At 45.6% G+C, this 20,339-nt stretch overlaps 1 protein-coding gene across 2 annotated transcripts in view; it reads left to right on the top strand.

The window, feature by feature from the left end:
* The window catches only part of MVK (mevalonate kinase), a 47,010-nt gene that overhangs the window by 17,213 nt on the left and 9,458 nt on the right, over positions 1-20,339 (top strand). For both annotated transcript variants that reach the window (XM_023733727.1, XM_004378987.2), the window contains 4 exons: positions 6,506-6,650; positions 8,408-8,563; positions 16,588-16,691; positions 17,323-17,368. In XM_023733727.1, coding sequence (XP_023589495.1) covers positions 6,506-6,650; positions 8,408-8,563; positions 16,588-16,691; positions 17,323-17,368 — 451 coding nt within the window. The remainder of the gene's footprint in view (positions 1-6,505; positions 6,651-8,407; positions 8,564-16,587; positions 16,692-17,322; positions 17,369-20,339) is intronic.

Genomic DNA, 20,339 nt, shown 5'->3' with positions numbered 1-20,339 from the left:
GTTCAGTTTCCATGTGTTTGATTTTTTTCCTTGCTTTTTCTGTTATTAGTTTCCAATTTTATGGCTTTATGGTCAGAAAAGATGCTTTGTAATATTTTGATGCTTTAGATTCTGTTAAGGCTTGTTTTATGGCCTAATATGTGGTCTGTTCTGGAGAATGTTCCATGGGCATTGGAAAAGAAAGTATGCTTGGCTGCTGTTGGGTGGAATGTTCAGTATATGTCTATGAGATCAAGTTGGTTGATGGTGGCATTTAGATCTTCCGTGTCTTTATTGAGGTTCTTTCTGAATTTCTGTCCTTCACCAGAAGTGGTGTGTTGAAGTCTCCTACCATTATTGTGGAGCTGTCTATCTCTCTTTTCAATGCTGTTAGAGTTTGTTTTATGTATTTTGGAGCCCTGTCATTGGGTGTGTAAATATTTATTATGCTTATGTCCTCGTGGTGTATTGACACTTTAATCATTATATTATGTCCTTTCTTATCCTTTCTGATGGATTTTACTTTAAAGTCTATTTTGTCAGAGATTAATATTGCCACTTCTGCTCTTTTTTGATTGTTGTGTGCTTGATTTATTTTTTCCCACCCTTTGAGTTTTAGTTTATTTGTGTCTTTAAGTCTAAGGTGTGTCTCTTGTAGACAGCATATGGACGGATTGTGTTTTTTTATCCATTCTGCCACTCTCTGTCTCTTTATTGGTATATTTAGTCCATTTAGATTCAGCGTAATTATTGATAGATATGAGTTTAGTACTGTCATTTGGATGTCTTTTTTTGTGTGTTGTTGACACTTTCTTTGTTCCTCTTAATTTTCTGTGCTGAGTCATCTTTCTCTTTGTATTTTCTTTTCATCTTTTTCATTGTTGTTGATTTTATGTTTGCTGAGTTTTTATGTTTTTCTTTTTTTTATTTTGATGTGTAGGATTGTTAGTTTCCTTTGTGGTTACCTTAATATTTACCCTTATGTTTCTAAACTTAAACCTCTCTTTTGTTTCTTTATATCGCCTTGACTTCTCCATATGAAAGATCTGTGACAACAGTTTTTAAGTCCTTCTTTTTTGTTTTAATGTTGTCATCTTTTACATATTGATGTCTCTGTTTCCCTATTTTCAGTGTTTTAGCTTTGATTTATTTTTGTGTCTTCCCTATCTGGGTTGATATCTGGTTGCTCTGTCCTGTGTTCTAGTCTTGGGTTGTTGTCTGATGTTACTGATTTTCTAACTGGAGGACTCCCTTTAGTATTTCTTTTAATTTTGGTTTGGTTTTTGCAAATTCCCTAAACTTCTGTTTATCTGAAAATGCCCTAATTTCACCATCATGTCTGAGAGACAGTTTTGCTGGATATCTAATTATTGGCTGGCAATTTTTTTCCTTCAAGGCTTTATATATGTCATCCCATTGCCTTCTTGCCTGCATGGTTTCTGCTGAGTAGTCTGAGCTTAGTTGTATTGACTCTCTTTTATAGATGACTTTTCATTTATCTCTAGCTGCTCTTAAAATTCTCTCTTTATCTTTGATTTTGGCAAGTTTGATTATAATATGTCTTGGTGAGTTTCTTTTGGGATCTACCTTATATGGGGTTCAATGAGCATCTTGGATAGATATCTTCGCATCTTTCACGATATCAGGGAACATTCCTGCCAACAAATCTTCAACACTTCTCTGTGTATTTTCTGTTACCCTCTCTTGTTCTGGTACTCCAATCACTCATAGATTATTCCTCTTGATAGAGTCCCACATAATTCTTAGGGTTTCTTCATATTTTTTAATTCTTTTATCTGATTTTTCCTCGAATAAGTTGGTGTCAAGTGCTTTATCTTCAGCCTCACTAATTCTGATTTCCATTGCCTCGACCCTGCTCCTTTGAATTTCTATTGAGTTGTCTAATTTTGAAATTTTATTGTTAATCCTCTAGATTTCTGTTTGCTGTCTCTCTATGGATTCTTACAGTTTCTTAAATTTGTCGTTATGCTCTTCTCTTATCTTAAATTCCTCTATTGCTTTGACTGTATGTTCCTTGGCTTGTTCTGCATTTTGAATGATCTCATTCCTGATCTCTTGAAGAGTTCTGTATATTAATTTTTTGTATTCTACTTCCAATAATTCCAATAAGTTCTCTTCCTCTGGAATATTTCTTGATTCTTTGTTTTGGGAGCTTACTGAAGCCATCAAGCCATCAAGCCATCAAGCAGCCATCTGCCGCTTTATGTGATTTGATATTGACTGTTGTCCTTGAGCCATCAATAAGTTGTTATATTTATTTTATGTTTGCTTAATGGGTCCTAGCTTCTTGTTTTGTTTTCATATGCCCAAATAGGCTGGCCTTGTGAGCTAGTTTGATTATTGACACCTTTGAAGCTCTAATGTTCTGTCACCAGGTAGTTAGATCTGTTACTGGGTATGTGAGCCCAGGAGTCTGTTTACTTTTCTTGTATGAATTCAGCTCAGATGTCCAGGTAGTTGGTCATCAAGTCTGTGGTGCAGGCTCTCAGCTACAGTCCTACGCAGGCAGGGGTGGTTGGTATAGGCACAGGTATCTGGTTGCTGTAGGGGGTCATGTGCTGAGCAAGGCAGAGAGCTGACGGCTGCCCCTGAGTGTCTGGGAGGAAAGCACGTCCCTGTTCTCTAGAGCACGTAGGTGGGTGGGTTTTGCAGCTGGACTATGGGCACCCAATGTTGTTGGCTGTAAGGACTGGTAGGCACCACTTATTCTTAGACCTGTGTTGCGTGTGGCTCGGTGGCATGGGTGGAGCCACCTGTCCTCAGGCTGATGTGGGTAGGTGAGACCCTGCTTAATGGGTAGAGCAGTGTCAAATGTCACGAACCTGTCGTTTCACCATATAGCTGATACAGTTGAAGTTAGGCTTCAGGTATATACTCTGTTGTACTGTGTTAATGAGGGCCTGTGCTGTTGAAATGGGCCCACATAGGTCTATGCAGGGGTGAAAGATATTCAAAGTCCATGGACCCCTTATGCCTGTGCCTAACAAAGGAGCTGTGTCTATCCTGAGTTCCCGGCTTAGGAAAGCTGGCAGAATATTTTTTACTGTTGGTTAATTTGTTCCCTCTCCAAGGCCAGGAATGGCTCAGGGCACGTGATGGGTCCTACTTCTGGCCCAGGGGACTCGACATTCGCTGAATCTGGCCCGGGACCTGGTGCGGAGTAGGGAAAGGACAGGTAAACGAGATAGAGGTTTTTCCCAAAGAGGGTGTTTTTTGATCTGCGCGATAGGTCAGATGCATGTACTTACCTTTTGCCAACTGAGTGCCACTTTTCAGTGGTTCTGGAGGCCCAAGTAGACTCTCTGCCTCTTGGTCTCTCCCAATGTGGAAAACCCCTCTGAGTGCCACTGTTTGCCTCACCGTGCGCACCAGCTGATCTGGCCTGAAGGGTACCGGCTCCCACCAGGTCAGGTTGGCAACTCCACGCTGTTTCTGAACCATCTCTCCTTCCCCCTGCCACTCAGTCCAGTTCCTCAACTTTGCCTTTGATGTTCAGGGCTCCTAGATTGTCATATATAATCGATTCACTTGTTTTTTCGGGTCTTTGTTGTAAAAGGGGCCAGAAGAAGCATCTGACTACTCAGCCATCTCGGCCCCACCCTCTGTCATCCTCTTTCTTCCTTTTTAATGTATGCATTTTTGATATAAATTTTGCTGTATCCCATAGGTTTGGGTATGTTAGTTTTCATTCTCATTTGACTCTAAGTATTTTTTGATCTCTCTCTTGATTTCTTCTTTGACCCATTGGTTACTTGTTGCTGTTAGTTGTTACCAAGTCAAATCTGACTCATGGTGACCCCATGTGTTACAGAGAAGAACTGCTCCATAGGGTTTTCAAGGCTGTGACCTTTCGGTAGGAGATCACCAGGCCTTACTTCGGAGGCACCTCTGGGTGGGTTTGAACCACCAACGTTTCGTTTAGTAGTTCAGTGAGTAACTATTTGCGCTACCCAGGGACTCCTTTTGATTACTTAAACTGAAACTGTTGCGGTCATGTCAATTCCGACTCATTGCGACCCTATAGGACAGAGTAGAACTGCCAGATACAGTTTCCAAGGAGTGGCTGGTGGATTTGAACTGCCAACCTTTTGGCTAAAAGATGTAGTTCTTAACCACTGGGCCACCAGGGCTCCACTGGTTACTTAGTAGTGTGTTATTTAGTTTACACATATTTGTGTATTTTTTAGTTCTCTTTCTGTTTTTCATTTCTAGTTTCTTTCCATTGTGATTGGAAGGGATACTTTGTACAATTTCAGTCTTTTGAAATTTATTGAGCCTTGCTTTGTGTCCTGGGAAGGTTGTTTTGTTTTGCTTTTAAACAATACAGTGGATTCTTGGCTCTGCCCGTCTCCTGTTGAGAATCAGTGGTGGTGGTGGTCTGGGCCCAGAGATGTATATTTTAAAAGGGGTTCCCTGGCTGATTCCAGAGACACCCCTGATTCAGGGCCAGTACTCCTCGATTCAGGAGCTCTGGTGGCGCAGTGGTTAAGAGCTACAGCTGCTAACCAAAAGGTTGGCAGTTTGAATCCACCAGTTGCTTCTTGGAAACCCTATGGGACAGTTCTACTCTGCCCTATAGGGGTCGCTATGAGTCGGAATCGACTTGACACTAATGGATTTGGGTTTTTTTGGTTTACTGTGGAGCAGGGGTCAGAAGACTCCTGGCCACAGCAGCTGCGACTTGTTGTCCATGGTGCACAGGGCAACCCAGCCAGGCCAGAAATGGTCCCTGAGAACACACATGGCACATAATGCAGGCCTTTGCTCTTTTTACTACTTGAAACTCAGTGATAAAACCCCCACCTGTTGGGTAAGCTCTTTCTCAATTGCAAATTTTAAAAGAGGCTGCCTTTTTTGCCTGTCAGTAACATAGGATGGAAGCAGCTGGGTGTGCTGGGACATGTCTCAGATGACTTTTGGTTCTGACTCACTCCTGACTTCCTGTGTGATCCTGGGAAGGTCCCTTAACCTTCTGAGCCCCAGTGAGCAGAGTCCTGTTGCTTAACTGAGGGTTGCATGCAGCAGGATTGGAGGCAGGCACTAGGGCTCTGAGATAGAATGCAGTCCATGGGTGAGGGCTTGTTATTCTACTTCTCCTAGGAGCTAGAAGGAATTTGAGCCTTTGGAGACATGCTTTCCACTAGGTTGCCAGGATCTGACATCTTTTTTTTTAAGTGGGTTTTTTTTTTAATCGCTCATAATAGTATTAAATACAGTGAACATTTGTTGGACATTTACGTGGGCCAGGCACTGAACTAGGTGTGTTACGTTATGTTGCACTCTTAGAATTTTCCAGCCTTCCCTGGAAGTAGATGGTGTTATTCTTCGCCATTTTACAGATAAGGAAATTTAAGTTCAGCGAGGCCAAGTGGCTTAGGTCATACAGCTTGATAGTGATACAGAGAGGACTCCGACCCAGACCTTTCTAAACTCCAAAGCCCAGGCTCTTCATAAGTGTTCCATCTCCATTACAGAGCTCTGAGATGTCTGGGCTTTCCAAAACATCGTCGCCGGCTTGGCTGCCTTTAATGTATCATTAGTTTGTTCATCACCTATTTATTGGGGACTTAATATGTGTCTTGAAGTTTCCTAACACAGGCACAACCAATTCAACATCACGTTCCTTTAGAATCTGACCCAGGGCTCAGGGAGTGATTTGGAAAGATGAGCTGGTTAGACTTGCCCAGCTTCTCAGGAAAGTGGCCCAGCCTCCTGTGTGCCACTGGGAAAGAAATTTCTACCTCGCCTTTCCCTCCCGCTCAAGCAAATCCCATATTTCAAAATCACTGGTCTTACTTGGTCATAATTAGACCACTGGTCTAAGTATGTTTTGAGAGAGGGGAATATCTTGGGAATGCTTAATATTCCCTTTAGTTTGAGTTTTGTAATATAGAAGATCAAACTCGAGTGATTAAGTGATTGAGCCAGCATTCACTTTGTGTATGTGTGTATGTATGTGTATGTGTTTTAAAACTCCTGTTAAGCAGTGAGAGAAAGATGTGGCAGTCTGCTTCTGTAAAGATTACAGCCTTGGAAACCCTGTGGAGCAGTTCTACTCTGTCCTGTAGGGTCTCTGTGAGTCAGAATTTACTTGACAGAAACGGGTTTGGGATTTTTTTGGCTATTAATTAAGCCCTTGCTACATGTGCTGGGAGCTGTGCTGAGGATTTTACATACTTTATTTAATTTTATCTTCATGACAGCTTTGTGAGGAGGTACTGCTGTTATTCCTCTTTTACCAAGGAGGGAAACTGAGGTTCAGAGAGCTTAAGTCACTGCTCATGGCCACAAAGCCAGTAAATGGCACGGTCAGGACTCACATCCAAGTCCACCTGCCTCCAAAGCCTGAAGTCAACCAAGAAACTCAGCTGTGGTACCTGGACTGTGAGTTCCTGTCCACCCAGATTCTGATTCCAGTAACGGTACAATTTTGTGTATTCTGTTGTTTATAAAAGCCCCTGAGGCTCTCTCACCCACAGTGTTTGCTTGTTTGCCTGTGTGACAGAACAAGGTGTCGTCACAGTGCCCACCCCAGAGCAAGTGGAAAAGCTGAAGGAGGTGGCAGGCTTCCCTGAGGACTGTGCCATCAGTGAGCAAGTGGCTGTGCTGGCCTTCCTTTACTTGTACCTGTCCATCTGCCAGAAGCAGAGGTTTGTGCGTGGTTGGGGAAAGGAGTTTATATTCGGCTCCCCCAGGTAATTGGGAGGGTTTTTCAAGTTGCTGCTGCAGGAGAATGCACATGCTCCCTTTTAGGCTAATAGCAGCAACCACCAGCTGTCCTCCCCCTGTGCCAGGCACCACACTAGACGCTTAATATATGTTATTCTTTTAATATTCCCAACAACCCTATGAGAGAGGCACTATCCTCATTTTATGCTCAGGGAACATGAGGCTCAGACAATAAGGATACTTAAGGCCATGCGGCTAACTAGTAAGTGGTACAACTGGGAAGTTAATTCAGTTCATATTAATACAGAATCTTATATTCTTAATCCCACCTGCCACCTCTGGTCTCTTTGATTCAGTAGAACCAATCCAAATGCCATTCTTGGATCCCCTGTGTGGCTTCTACAGAGGCAACTTAGCTCCACCTCGCACTGGCTCCAGGGAAGCTCCCTGATTAGCAAAGTGAAGCATGTGTCTGCATCACCCCTTACGATAAGATCTGAGTTTTCTGCTCTTTGGGAAGCCACCTCCTTGAGGGTGACAGTGCTGTTGAGGGAGTGTCACCTGGTGAGAGAGAGCTTGGGCTTGAGAGTTAGAATGTGTGGCACACTGTAGTGCACTTGAGGTTCTTAACCTTAAGCCACAGCTTCTTCATCTGTGAATGAGGGCAGTGATAGTACCTACCCTATAGGTACCTGTGAGGTTAAATGAGTTAATGTGTGTAAAGCACAGTGCCTGGCACATAGCTTGATAAGGTTGGCTATTCTTATTTTTTATTTTCTCAGAACTACTAGGAGGATTAGAGATATCCTAGCGGAGTACCTGGCAGAGTGAATATTCACTGTCCAGAACCCAAAGAGAAAACCTCAAGGGGCAGCCCTTCACTCCTGCAGCAGATGCTAACTAAACATAATTTACATTTGTGAACATCCTGACACTTGCTGTCAACCTCAGAGGGGCATGTCCCCTTCATGGGGGACATTTCAGAAGCTCCTGGAATGGGCATGTGTAGTTTGAAAAGGCACGGTCAATATTACAATGTTATACTTGGAAAATAGGAAAAGTATCTAAGGGAAGTTACTGATCCTGACGTTTGACAGTTCTTGGTTTGGGGAATGCACATAAGAGGCAGTGATCCTGAACTTTCCTGTTATCAGAAGCAGACCTGTGTTACACATGACTGGGAAGCTGTGCCTGATGGGAGAAGCCTCCACGTAAACAGTTAGTGTACTGCAATTAGGCAGTGATGGAGCAAGATTACGTGCTAGGGATTAGAAACGGAGACCTAGGAGTTGCCTTCATGGTGGTCAGGGTAAGCTTCACAGAGGAAGTGACATCTGAGAAGGGTCTTGAAGGATAGGTCAGAATTTCCCTGGGAGATAAAGAGGTATGAGGCTATTCCAGGCAGAGGGTCCAGCCTGTGCTAAGGACAGGACCGTGGAACATGTTCATGGAACAGGAAGGAGTTTAAAGAAAGGGGTTGATGGTTGGCGAGGCACTTTCTAGAAGAGATCTGGCTAGATAGTAGTGATTTAGGTAAATCTGATTCTTATTTTCTAGTTGTCTGATTCACCAGAAGTTTCTGCCATCCAATAGGGATGCCTTTGGGGTTGAGAAATCTCTGAGAGTTCAGAGAACTGGCCAGATGCTTAGAGTCAGGCACTGGGCCTTGATCCCCGGTTCAGTGATGGCACCTCACTGCCCTCAAGACAGTCACACTTTGCACCCTGGTGTGTTTCAGGGCCCTGCCAAGCCTGGACATCGTGGTGTGGTCAGAGCTGCCCACCGGGGCGGGCTTGGGCTCCAGTGCAGCCTACTCAGTGTGTTTGGCAGCCGCCCTGCTGACTGCATGTGAAGAGATCCCCAACCCTCTGAGGGACGATGATCACGTCAGCAGGTAATTATGTTCCTTGCCCTGGTCACTGTCCTTCCTGTACACTGGGAACCGCACGTGTATTCTCTTACTGAGGACTCACTACAACCCTGTGAGGAGAGTGGTGTGGTCCATTGTTTTTTTTTTCCAAATGAATGCTTCTGTATTTTTCCAGAGTTGATTGTTAAACTAAAAAAGGCAATATAAGGTATTATATGAGGAAACAAAGAGGTATTTTTCCTATTTCTTATTTTAATATATATATATTTTTTAATTGTTATAACTAAATGAAGTTTACATTTCAGGTTAGTCTCCCATACAAAATTTTTTTTTACATACATTGTTATGAGACCCTAATTGCTCACCCCATTCTGCGACAGCACACTCCTCCTTTCCGCCCCTGATTCCCCATGACCATTCAACCAGCTCCTGATACTCTCTGCCTTCCCATCTCACCTCTGGACAGAAGCTGCCCCTTTGGTCTCCTGTATCTACTTGACTAAGAGGCACACTCTTCATGAGTATCACTTTATGTCCCACAGTCCAGTCCAATCCCTGTCTGAAGAGTTGGCCTCGGAAATTGTTTTAGTTCTGGGCTGATAGAGAGTCCAGAGGCGATGCTTTCTGGAGCACCTCCAATCTCAGTCAGACCATTAAGTCTGGTCTTCTTACTAGAATTTGAGTTCAGCACCCCATCGTTCTACTGCTCCATCAGGGACCCTCTGTTGTGTTCCCTGTCAGACGTTCATTGGTGGTAGCCAGGCATCGTGTAGTTCTTCTGGTCTCAGGCTGATGAAGTCTCTGGTTTATGTGGCCCATTCTGTCTCTTGGGCTAATACTTTCCTTGTGTCTTTGATATTCTTCGTTCTCCTTTACTCCAAGTGGTTGGGACGAAATGATGCATCTTAGATGGCTGCTTGCAAGCTTTTAAGACCCCAGACAATGGTGGTGTCCATTCTACAGACGAGGAAGCTGAGGCACAGAGAGGCAAGATGGCTGGCCCCGGGCTACACAGGTAGTGAGTGGCAGAGTGGGATTTGAACCCAGGCAGTCTGAATCTAGAGCCCAAGCTCCTCACTCCTGCACTTTCCTGTTATCAAAAGCAGACCTGTGTTACGCATGACTGGGAAACACTGCCTGATGGGAGAAGCCTCCACGGCTTCTGTTCCCCTGTCCCTCACACCTGGCTTGACTCTTTTGGGTTTAAGTGCCCATGGTGTGGTAGAAAATCAGCTAATGGATGTAGAGGGCAGCAGGTTAGACAAACCTTGGATGACACACCTTTGCCATTGACCCACTGTGGGACCTTGGGCCGGCCACTCAGAGCTTCAGCTTCGTCCTGCGTAAAATGTACTGATAACACCAAAGGGGGTTGTTGTGAGGTTATACCAGACTATTATGTTGTTGGTTTTGTTTTTGTAGTTGTTTTGTGACTTAGGAAACTCCATGTGTTACAGAGTAGAACTGCTCCATAGGGTTTTCTTGGCTGTAATCTTTACAGAAGCAGATCTCCATGCTTCTTCCTTCTGCAGTGCCACTGGGTAGGTTCCAACTGCCAACCTTTTGGTACAAACCATTTGCATCACTCGGGGACCTTTGTACCAGACTGTTAAGAACAAAAAGTATAATGTGCTTTTTGAAATAGAACATCAGGAGGCGTATCTCTTAGATTAGGACATCTCTCCCTCTTGCAGGGCCCTTTGGCTTTGTCTCCATGGAGGGAGTATCCCCTCCGTGGTTCTCTCTGGCAGCCTAGGTGAGCTTGTGAGGCAGTGCAGCTCATAGGACAGGGGTGACGTCAGACCATTTCTGTCACTTGGGCAGTGCTCATTGAGAAACCACCCCAGGCACACAGGTCATGCAGTTGTTCTGGGCTGCAGGAGGAACAAATGCCTGTTTTAGATAGCCAATGTTTAAATTACCTATCCCTGTCAAACCAGTACTATGAGGAGATAAGCATGTTCTTTTGATGAAGAATCTTCTGTTCTACTTAAAACTTTGAGCATCTGCATCCATAAGCGATAAGAGCTATGGCTGCTAACCAAAAGGTCAGCAGTTCGAATCCACCAGCTGCTCCTTGGAAACCCTGTGGAGCAGTTCTCTGTCCTGTAGGGTCGACTTGACAGCAGCAGGTGTGGTTTTTGGTTTGGACTCATAAGCAGAGTCAACTCTAGAGCAAGCCGTCAAATTGCAGCAATTTACACCAGCTCGTGGTGTCAAATATCTTGCTCGGGTTCTGGTTAGCTCATTCCTAGCCATCCAAGCTAGGTCACAGTGGGTACCAGCCGTAGGCTCCGGAGTCTACATACCTCATGGCACTTCTGACCAGGCATCCCTTTCTCTGTTTCTCTCATCCCTAGCCCATCTCTTCATTGCTACACCTCCCTAACTTCTACTCATCTCTTGACCCCAGTTGGTCACCTCAAGCAAGCATACCTTGCTGTCTACTTGCCGGCTCCCTTTAACTTCCAGTTCTAGAAGGGGGTTCTTCTGATGGGCACTGACTTTTCCTGCCTCCAATGCATCCAAAGGCAAACAGTTTGCTCAAAATTCGGAAAGCAAAACAGTCCCTCCACCCCCCGCCCCCCACCAGGTCCTTCCTTTAAATGCAAATCTGCTGTTTTCTCAGCAGCTCTGGGTGGGTCTGCATGTCTTTTCAAATGCAAATTTCCTGACTCAAAGGTTTAGGGTGGGGCTGAGGTATACACAGGGTTACTACATTGAAATGAACAGCCTGTGTTTCTTTCAGGCAAATCCTAGTTCCCCTTTTAGCATATCCAGTGAAACACTGGCTGAGTTACAGGATCTCTGTTATCTCTAATAGCCAATGTTCATTTCCATCATACATTTGGCTCTGCTTTACAACACTAGGTAGGAGAAATATTCAATATCCATGGTACATTCAAATAAAAACATGTTGTTGTTGTTAGGTGCTGTCGAGTCGATTCTGACTCATAGCGACCCTGTGTACAACAGAACAAAACACTGCCCAGCTCTGCGCGAAGTCCTCACAGTCATTGTTATGCTTGAGCCTATTGTTGCAGCCACTGTGTCAATCCTTCTGGTTGAGGGTCTTCCTCTTTTTCACTGACCTGTACTTTACCAAGCACGATGTCCTTCTCCAGGGGCTCATCCCTCCTGAGAACATGTCCAAAGTATGTGAGACAAAGTCTTAGCATCCTTGCTTCTAAGGAGCATTCTGGCTGTACTTCTTCCAAGTTAGATTTGTTTGTTCTTTTGGCAGCGCATGTTATATTCAGTATTCTTTGCCAACACCACCATTCAAAGGCGTCAGTTCTTTGGTCTTCCTTACTCATTGTCCAGCTTTCGCATGCATGTGAGGCAATTGAAAACACCATGGCTTGGGTCAGGTGCATCTTAGTCCTCAAGGTGACATCTTTGCTTTTTAACAGTTTAAAGAGGTCTTTTGCAGCATATGTGCCCAATGCAGTGTATCGTTTGATTTCTTGACCGCTGCTTCCATGGGTGTTGATTGTGGATCCAAGTAAAATGAAATCCTTGACAGCTTCTATCTTTTCTCTGTTTATCATGAGGTTGTAGTATTGTTCCAGTTGTGAGGATTTTTGTTTTCTTTATGTTGAGGTGTAATCCATACCAAAGGCTGTGGTCTTTAATCATCAACAATAAGTGCTTCAAGTCCTCTTCACTTTTAGCAAGCAAGGTTGTTCCATCTGCATAAGGCAGGTTGTTAATGAGTCTTCCTCCAATCCTGATGCCCTGTTCTTCTTCATATAGTCCAGCTTCTTGGATTATTTGCTTAGCATACAGATTGAATAAGTATGGTGAAAAGATACAACAACCCTGATTGCACACCCTTCTTGACTTTAAACCACACAATATCCCCTTGTTCTGTTCAAACCACTCCCATAGTAGACAAACTCACTGCGGGTGGGGCGGGTGTTGGTGGTGGTGGTGGTGGTAGACACATAAACCCTTTCAAAAACATTTCAGTTTTTCCACAATCAATGCCCATGGAAGCAGCAGTCAAGAAATCAAACAGCATATTGCACTGAGCCAATCTGCTGCAAAAGATCTCTTTAAAGTGTTAAAAATCAAAGATGTTACTTTAAAGACTAAGGTGCGTCTGACCCAAGCCATGGTATTTTCAATCATCTCATATTGTCCAGCGAAAGCTGGACAATAAATAAAGGAGACTGAAGAACTGATGCCTTTGAATTATAGTGTTGGCAAAGAACACTGAATATATGATGGACTGCCAGAAGAAAGAACAAATCCGTCTTGGAAGAAGTACAGCCAGAATGCTCCTGAGAAAGGAGGATGGAGAGACTTCGTCTTACGTACGTTGGACATGTTATCAGGAGTGACCAGTCCCTGGAGAAGGACATCATGCTTGGTAAGGTAGCAGGTCAGCAAAAAAGAGGAAGACCCTCAACGAGATGGACTGACACAGTGGCTGCAACCATGGGCTCAAACACAGCAATGATTGTGAGGTTGAGGGTGGCGCAGGACCAGGCAGTGTTTCGTTCTGCTGTACACAGGGTCGCTATGAGTCGGAACCGACTCAATGGCGCGTACCAAACAAAACAAAGCATATACGAAGAAGTGTTTCTTGGGAAAACCCTGACTGATCTAATATAGGTATAAATCTTCCTCAGGGAGAGATGAGTAAGTGGGGCACAGGGATTTTTAGGGCAGTGAAACTATTTTATATGGTCCTGTAATGGTGGATACGTGACATTATGCATATCTCAAAACCCATAGAACTGTACAATACAAAGAATGAACCCTAATGCAAGCTATAGACTTTGGTTAATAATAATGTATCAATATTAGTTCATCAGTTATAACAAATGCACTGCATAAATGTAAGATGTTAATAATAGGGGAAGCTTGGGCAGAGGGAGAGGGAGTATTTGGGAACTCTTTGTACTTTCTGTTCTATTTTCTTGTAAACCTAAAACTTCTCTAAAAAATAAAATCTATTAATTAAAAAAAAAAAAAATTCAGTTTCATCTTCTCCACCACTTGACTATTTTCCCATTCATATACATATGGACTTTGGCCTCTGGCTGGGTGGAAGCAGTAGACCCTGGCCCTCTGTCAGTCATCCTGTTTAACTGGCCTGGCCCTTGCCCCAAGCCACTCCAGATGCATTTTTTTGTCTCCTCAGCTACAGCATAACATCTCTTACTTTTCCTTTCAGCCATTACAGATAACAACAACCAAACAAAAGTTTCACTTCCCACTCCCCTTCATTCTCTCTCTTACAAAGTACCGTGCGTGCTTCCATGAGTTTGGAGCCATTGCAACAAATTCTGCTTCTGATGCCAACTGTAAAAATGGCATAGAGGAGGCATCTGATCGTCTCTAACTTAACAAGGAGGGAGGAGAATCAAGATCAACAGCCAGAGACTGATTCTTATGAGGCGGAGATCAGATATGCCTCCACCATCCAGCCTTTTTACTAATTCTGATACCAACTGTCCCTCCCACTGCATTCTGCTGAGTTCGATAATTTGTTACAGTGGCCACACAGAACTCACGGACGATAGTCATGATTATGGGGTTTATTAGGGAAGTAACGGGTTACAATTCAGGTTCAGAAACGCTCAGGATATGGTTCTTCAATCAGGACAGCCTCTTTTCAGCAGTGCCTGCAGGCACGCCTTTCTCTGGCGTCTCTGCTTCTGCCCCACTCACCAACTGTTACGAATCTCTTTTAGCTCTGCTGATAAGTGCTCCAAGCCAGTAAGCCTCAGACTGAAGGTGCTCAGCTCTAGCTCCGGGGTTGGCAAACCTACCTCTACCAAGTGACCAGAGGCACCCTACTCTGGCAGCAAGGCTCCTGTCCAAAGGTGCCCGGCTTGCTTGCTCTGTGGGCCGGGAATCCCACTGGGCCATCTCCAGCTGGTCTTCTGCTGGTTTCCTGCTGGCTGGTCTTTTGCCTCTGTTGCCGCTTCCTGCCAGCTTCAGTATGACAGCTCTCTCTCTCTCTTAGTCTTCTGGTTCCAGGAGCTTCTCAGTGCAGGCATCCCAGGTCCAAACGACATGCTCCACTCCTGGCTATTCTTTCTTGGTGGTGGTGAGATCCTCCCTTCTGTCCTCTGGGATGGCTCATTTTAAACCTAGCAGGATGGCAAAACTGACCAATCCTTCGTTAGGGTTCCATACGCCCTATTTGCATGGTTCCATCCCCACAAGGGTGCCATGCACCTTATTTACATTATTAGCAAGCTAGCCAGTCCCCTTGGTAGTCTACAAGGCCTCATTTGCATAGTCTTACCCAGTCTTTTAGGGGGATTACAAGACTGTGATGATAAAGGCCACATAAAAGTGATCCATTGCACTGCAGTAGTCGAATACTGCTTGCTCGCCAGCACCACTCTAGCCTCTAGACTCCAAGCCCAGGAAGTCGGGACTATGTCTGTTTGCCCCCTGCTGTGAGCTTATGCCCAGGCATGTAATAGGTGTTCAGTAAAGACTTGGTGAATGAATGACATAATGAGTGAGTGAATCTCATTGGGACAGTAAAGTGTAGTGGTTAAGAGCTCAGGCTCCAAGTCAGCAGGTGTGGTTGTGATGTAGCAGTGAGGAGCACTGAGATCTTGAGGACATTATTTCACCCCTCTGAGCCTCCGTTTCCTCATCTGTGGGGATGGGCATAGTAATTGTACTGCCTTGTCAGATTACAGGAAATGGCCTGTTTCAGAACGCATTTAGCACAGTGCTTGGCACGTGGTAATCAGTAGTAACAAGCAGTGTTCACGTATTATTAGTCATAGCCTCTCAATCACCATGTGAGTGGCAGGTCAATAAAATCCTCATTTGACAGATGAGGAAAGAGGCTCAGAGAGGGTGATTGACTTGCCTAAAGCTGCACAGCAAATGAGAAGTTGAGCTGGGCCTTGAGTGAATCCAGGAGCTGTGATCTCAGATGGCCTTTTTGTTTTGTTTTTCTTTGAGCACATACTACTTCCTGGGTGGGCATCATGTAGAGCACTTGTGTGTTCTTCCCATCTCTCAGTATCCTCTGCGAGATAGACGTTATTGTCCCTATTTTATAGATGAGAAAACCGAGGGTCAGAGATGAAGCCACTTGCCCAGGGATGCACAGTGAGCCAGCGGAAGAAGCGACTCAGACCAAGCTCACTGCTCCATCCACTCAGGCATGGCTGCTCAGAGGCTGCAAGACCACCTCTGGCTTCTGCTATTTCTATGGGGAAGGGAATTGATGGAAAGGAAAGCTGAGGGAAAAGGGCAGGGACTAGGGCTGATCCTTTTTCCTCGCTCAACATGCGTGTGTTTGAGTGTTCACTGAACAAACTCAGTGAGCCCACCTCAACCCTGTGGAAGGCACCGGGCCTCATGCTTGGAAGAGCTGCAGAGATGGCTGGAGTAGACCTGAGCCCCAGAGGGGTCTCGGCATCTGGGATTCTAATTCATAGTGACGGTGCTTCTGCCTGACTTGCAGGGCTTTGGGAGAGCCACATCTCTTCTTGCTCTTATTAAAGGCAGGCTTGGTCCAGGAGTCGGTGCTGAGATGGAGCTCTGTTATAACTGTAACTCCTGCTGGTTGTTTGTGGAGCCCTTGCAAGACACTTTGCCAGCGTTAGTACACCAGCACCTCGCCTTTGAGGTGGATGACATTACCATTTGACGTGCGAGGATAGGAAGGCTCAGTGAGGGTAGGTAATACACCCAGACTCACTCAGCTAGTGGGAAGCCAAGTGGGACCATGGGTCTGCAAAGCCTATGCTCTTTCCACTGTGCCCAGCAGGAGGTTTCAGAAGGAGGGAAGGCCCAGCACGATCTCAGCTGGAGAGGCCCCAAACCAAAACCAACCCATTGTCGTTGAGTCCATTTCAACTCATGGCACCCCCATGTGGTACCCTAGGGCCCAGGAAGCTCTTTTTCTCTTCTTTCTCAATTCGTGGTCCCAAACCCTTTTGCTTCTCAGACTCCACCAAGCACAGCCTGTGGTTCCTGCCCTCTGCTGCCCTGAGGTGATCCCTGCCCACCCCAACCCCCCAACCAATGGTCAGGACATATTTCTGTGTCTTCTGCAGGTGGACCCAAAAGGATTTGGAATTAATTAACAAGTGGGCATTCCGAGGGGAGAAGGTGATTCACGGGAACCCCTCCGGAGTGGACAATGCTGTCAGCACCTGGGGTATGTGCTGCCTTCTGTTTGCTTTCTTTATTTTAATTATGCAATGACTTTTCAAACCCTTATTACAACTAGAGAAGCCCAGGCTCTGTTGATTTGGGATGAATAGAACCGATGGATTCTGAGGAAAACAGAATTTTCCCATTGTCAGGGAATGGGAGAAATCTCTGGGCCCTAACTACACCCACCAAATCCAAATGGGAGGGGGGTGGAGAGGCCTGGGAATCTGTAGTTTCAGTGGGCCCCCAGCAGAGTTCATTGTTAATGCTGCAGAACCATCACTGTGGAGTTTGCAAACCACACAGGTGCCAGCCTCCCCTTCAGTGAGATGACCCTTGCTTGATGGGCCTACGCACCAAGCCCCGTGCTCAGCTTTCAGCATGGGGCTTGTCTGAGTGGAGCTGGGGAGCTTGCTGGGAGGGGAGTAGCCCAGAAGCCCACAGCCTTGTCATGAGCATCCTGTCTGGGCTTGGAGGGCCTTCTTGCCCCCCTGGCCCTTTTGTGACTGAGGCTGAGGAGACTAGTTTTGATGTTTAGCCTGTGCCCTGATGGGATGAAATAAATCCAGAATCCAGCCTTGTCCAAAGATGCAAACCGCTCTGACCCGCTTTGACCCGCTTTGTTTTCTCCTTAGGAGGAGCACTCCGATACCAACAAGGACAGATTTCATCTTTAAAGAAGTAAGTCTTGGATGGAGCAGGGCATACCAGCAGAGCTACTGGGAAAGCTTTTTGTGGAGTGACACATGGGGCAGGTGTCCTGGGCTTTCCTTTCCCCAATGTGACCCTCACAAAGGGAGCACGAGGTGACAGTTGCTCTTTTCTTCTCCAGTTCAGCTCTTAAATTGCCAAGAGAATAGAGAAGGATGTCATGCTTGGCTACCCCATTCACCTTCCAGAAATGGGCTGCTCCCCCAAACTCTTGACTGCTCGTTCATTCATTTAGTAAACAAGAATTGATATTGCTCTGTGTTCTTGACGACACTGTCCTGGGGCCTAGGGGAATAAAGACGAATCTCAGACACAGTTTCTGAGAGCTCTGTCTGGTGGGGGGTGGGGCAGGGGACAGACATGCACACAAATGCCCTTACAACACAATGTAAGAGTCGCACGCAAGGCAGAGCGAGGCCTGAAGTCAGGGGCAGGGGCTTGTGAAAGGCTTAGCACAGAGGTGAGGTTTGGCAGCTTACAACCTGTTTTATCCATTTCTTTATCCTCTCCTTCTGGGTAATTGTAATCACACACACGCATATCACACTTCAACATCCTCAACGCTGTTTGTGCCACAGTGGAAATGTCAGGTGCAGGGAAATAAATGTGGCAAGCAGAAGCCAGATGCCTTTTTAGCTGTTCCCTTACCCCTTGGTCAAGTTTGTCCCAGATAGGGGGGTTTGTCCCAGGACATTCTGCCACCTCATTGGGCCTTTCCAGGGCTGCGAGGGTCCTGGGCCCCTCTCTCTCTCTCACTTTCTTTACCCAGAGGAGTCTTCTTCCAGATGGGCAGCACGTCCTGGCCTGCTGCCTGTGCCAGCTGGGGCACTCCCATTAGTGGCATTGTGTCCCTGCCTGTGCCTCTGGAACCTTCCTGTCTCAGCTGTGTTGACTTCCAGGAGCCACACCTGCCTTTCCCGAGGCTCACCACCAGGCTTTCTCAACCTCTGCACTATTGACATCTGCGGCTGGAGAGTTCTTTGTGGAGAGGGCTGTCCTGTGGACTGTAGGGTGGTTAGCAGCATCCTGGCCTCTACCCACTACATGCCAATAGTACCTCCCTCCCTTCTCCTCCAGTTCTGACAGCTGAAAATGTCTCCAGACCTTAGCAGTTTTTCCCTGGAGGGCAGATCGCCTTAGTTGAGAACCACCGCCCTTCAGAGGAGGGAGCACAGCCATTTAAGAGCATGACAGAGCTTCCTCTGTCTGCTCATGGATCCGATGTCAGCGAAGCCTGGGGGCCCAGGGAGGCACTGACTTTGCCAGCTTATGGAATCCATGTGTAGCCAGGACAGGAGCGAGTGAAGGATTGAGACGTCTGGGCCTGGGCCTGCCTGCCCAAGCCCACCATCTGTTGGGGGGGTAGTCACGACTAGTCCTTGGAGAGAAGACATGGGGGTCTGTCACATGGGCTTCAAAAGGTGTGATAAATGTCACTGCATTTATCACAGGGGATAGATGTCCCCTGGGGAGTCCTTCAGGGAGATGGCAGCACTTCATTCACTCAGTGTTTTCTTTTTTTAATCATTTATTTTTTATTGTGCTTTAGAGAAAGTTTATAGCTCAAGGTAATTTCTCATACAAAAATTTATACACGTATTGTTTTGTGACATTAGTTGCAGTCCCCACAATGTGACAGCACACTCCCTCTTTCCCCCCCAGGTTCCCTGTATCCATTCGATCAGTTCCTGTTCCTTCCTGCCTTCTCATCCTGCCTCTGGACAGGAGCCACCCATTTGATCTCGTGTTTCAGATTGAACTAAGAAGCACACTCCTCACGTGTATTATTTTTTGTTTTATAGTTTTCCCTAATGTTTTCTGAAGAGTGGGCTTCGGGAATGGTTTCAGTTCTGGGTTAACAGAGTGTCTGGGGGCCATAGTTTTGGGGGTTTCTCCAGTCTCCGTCAGACCATTAAGTCTGGTCTTTTTACGTGAATTTGAGTTCTGCTCCACACTTTTCTCCCACTCCATCTGGAACTCTGTTGTATTCCCTGTCAGGGCGGTTATTGGTGGTAGCCGGGCACCATCTAGTTCTTCTGGTCTCAGGCTGGTGGAGTCTCTGGTTTATGTGGACCTTTTGTCTCTTGGGCTAATATTTTCCTTGTGTCTTTTGTGTTCTTCATTCTCCTTTGCTCTGAGTGGTTTGGGACCAACTAATACATCTTAGATGGCCGCTCGCAAGCTTTTAAGACCCCAGATGCCACTCACCAAAGTGGGATGCAGAACATTTTCTTAATAAACTTTGTTATGCCAGTTAACCTAGGTGTCCCCTGAAACTATGGTCCCCAGGCTGCAGCCCCAGCTACTCTGTCCCTCAAACTGATTGGATGTATTCAGGAAACTTCTCAGCTTTTGCTTTGGTCCAGTTGTGCTGACTTCCCCTGTATTGTGTATTGTCCTTCCCTTCACCGAAGATGATCGTTGTCTACTATCCAGTTAGTGAATACCCCTCTCCCTCCCTCTTCACCCTCGTAACCATCAAAGAGTGCTTTTTTCTGTGTTAAAACCTTAAGTTCTTATAATAGCGGTCTCATACAATATTTATCCTTTCACGACTAATTTCACTCAGCATAATGCTGTCTAGATTCATCCATGTTGTGAGATGTTTCGTGGATTCCTCATTGTTCTTTATCATTGCATAATATTCCATTATGTGTATGTACCATAATTTGTTCATCCGTTCGTTTGTTGATGGGCACCTAGGTTGTTTCCATCTTTTTGCTATTGTGAACAGTACTGCAGTGAACATGGGTGTGCATATGTCTTTTCATGTGATGGCTCTTATTTCTCTAGGATATATTCCTAGGAGTGGGATTGCTGGATCGTATGGTACTTCTATTTCTAGCTTTTTAAGGAAGTGTCAAATCGATTTCCAAAGTGGTTGTACCATTTTACATTCCCACCAGCAGTGTATAAGTGTTCCAGTCTCTCCACAACCTCT

The sequence above is a fragment of the Trichechus manatus genome, unplaced genomic scaffold, assembly GCF_000243295.1.
Source record: "Trichechus manatus latirostris isolate Lorelei unplaced genomic scaffold, TriManLat1.0 scaffold00061, whole genome shotgun sequence".
Lineage (NCBI taxonomy): Eukaryota > Metazoa > Chordata > Mammalia > Sirenia > Trichechidae > Trichechus > Trichechus manatus.
Note: the sequence above shows the minus strand (reverse complement) of the source record. Positions and strands in the feature narration are given on the sequence as shown.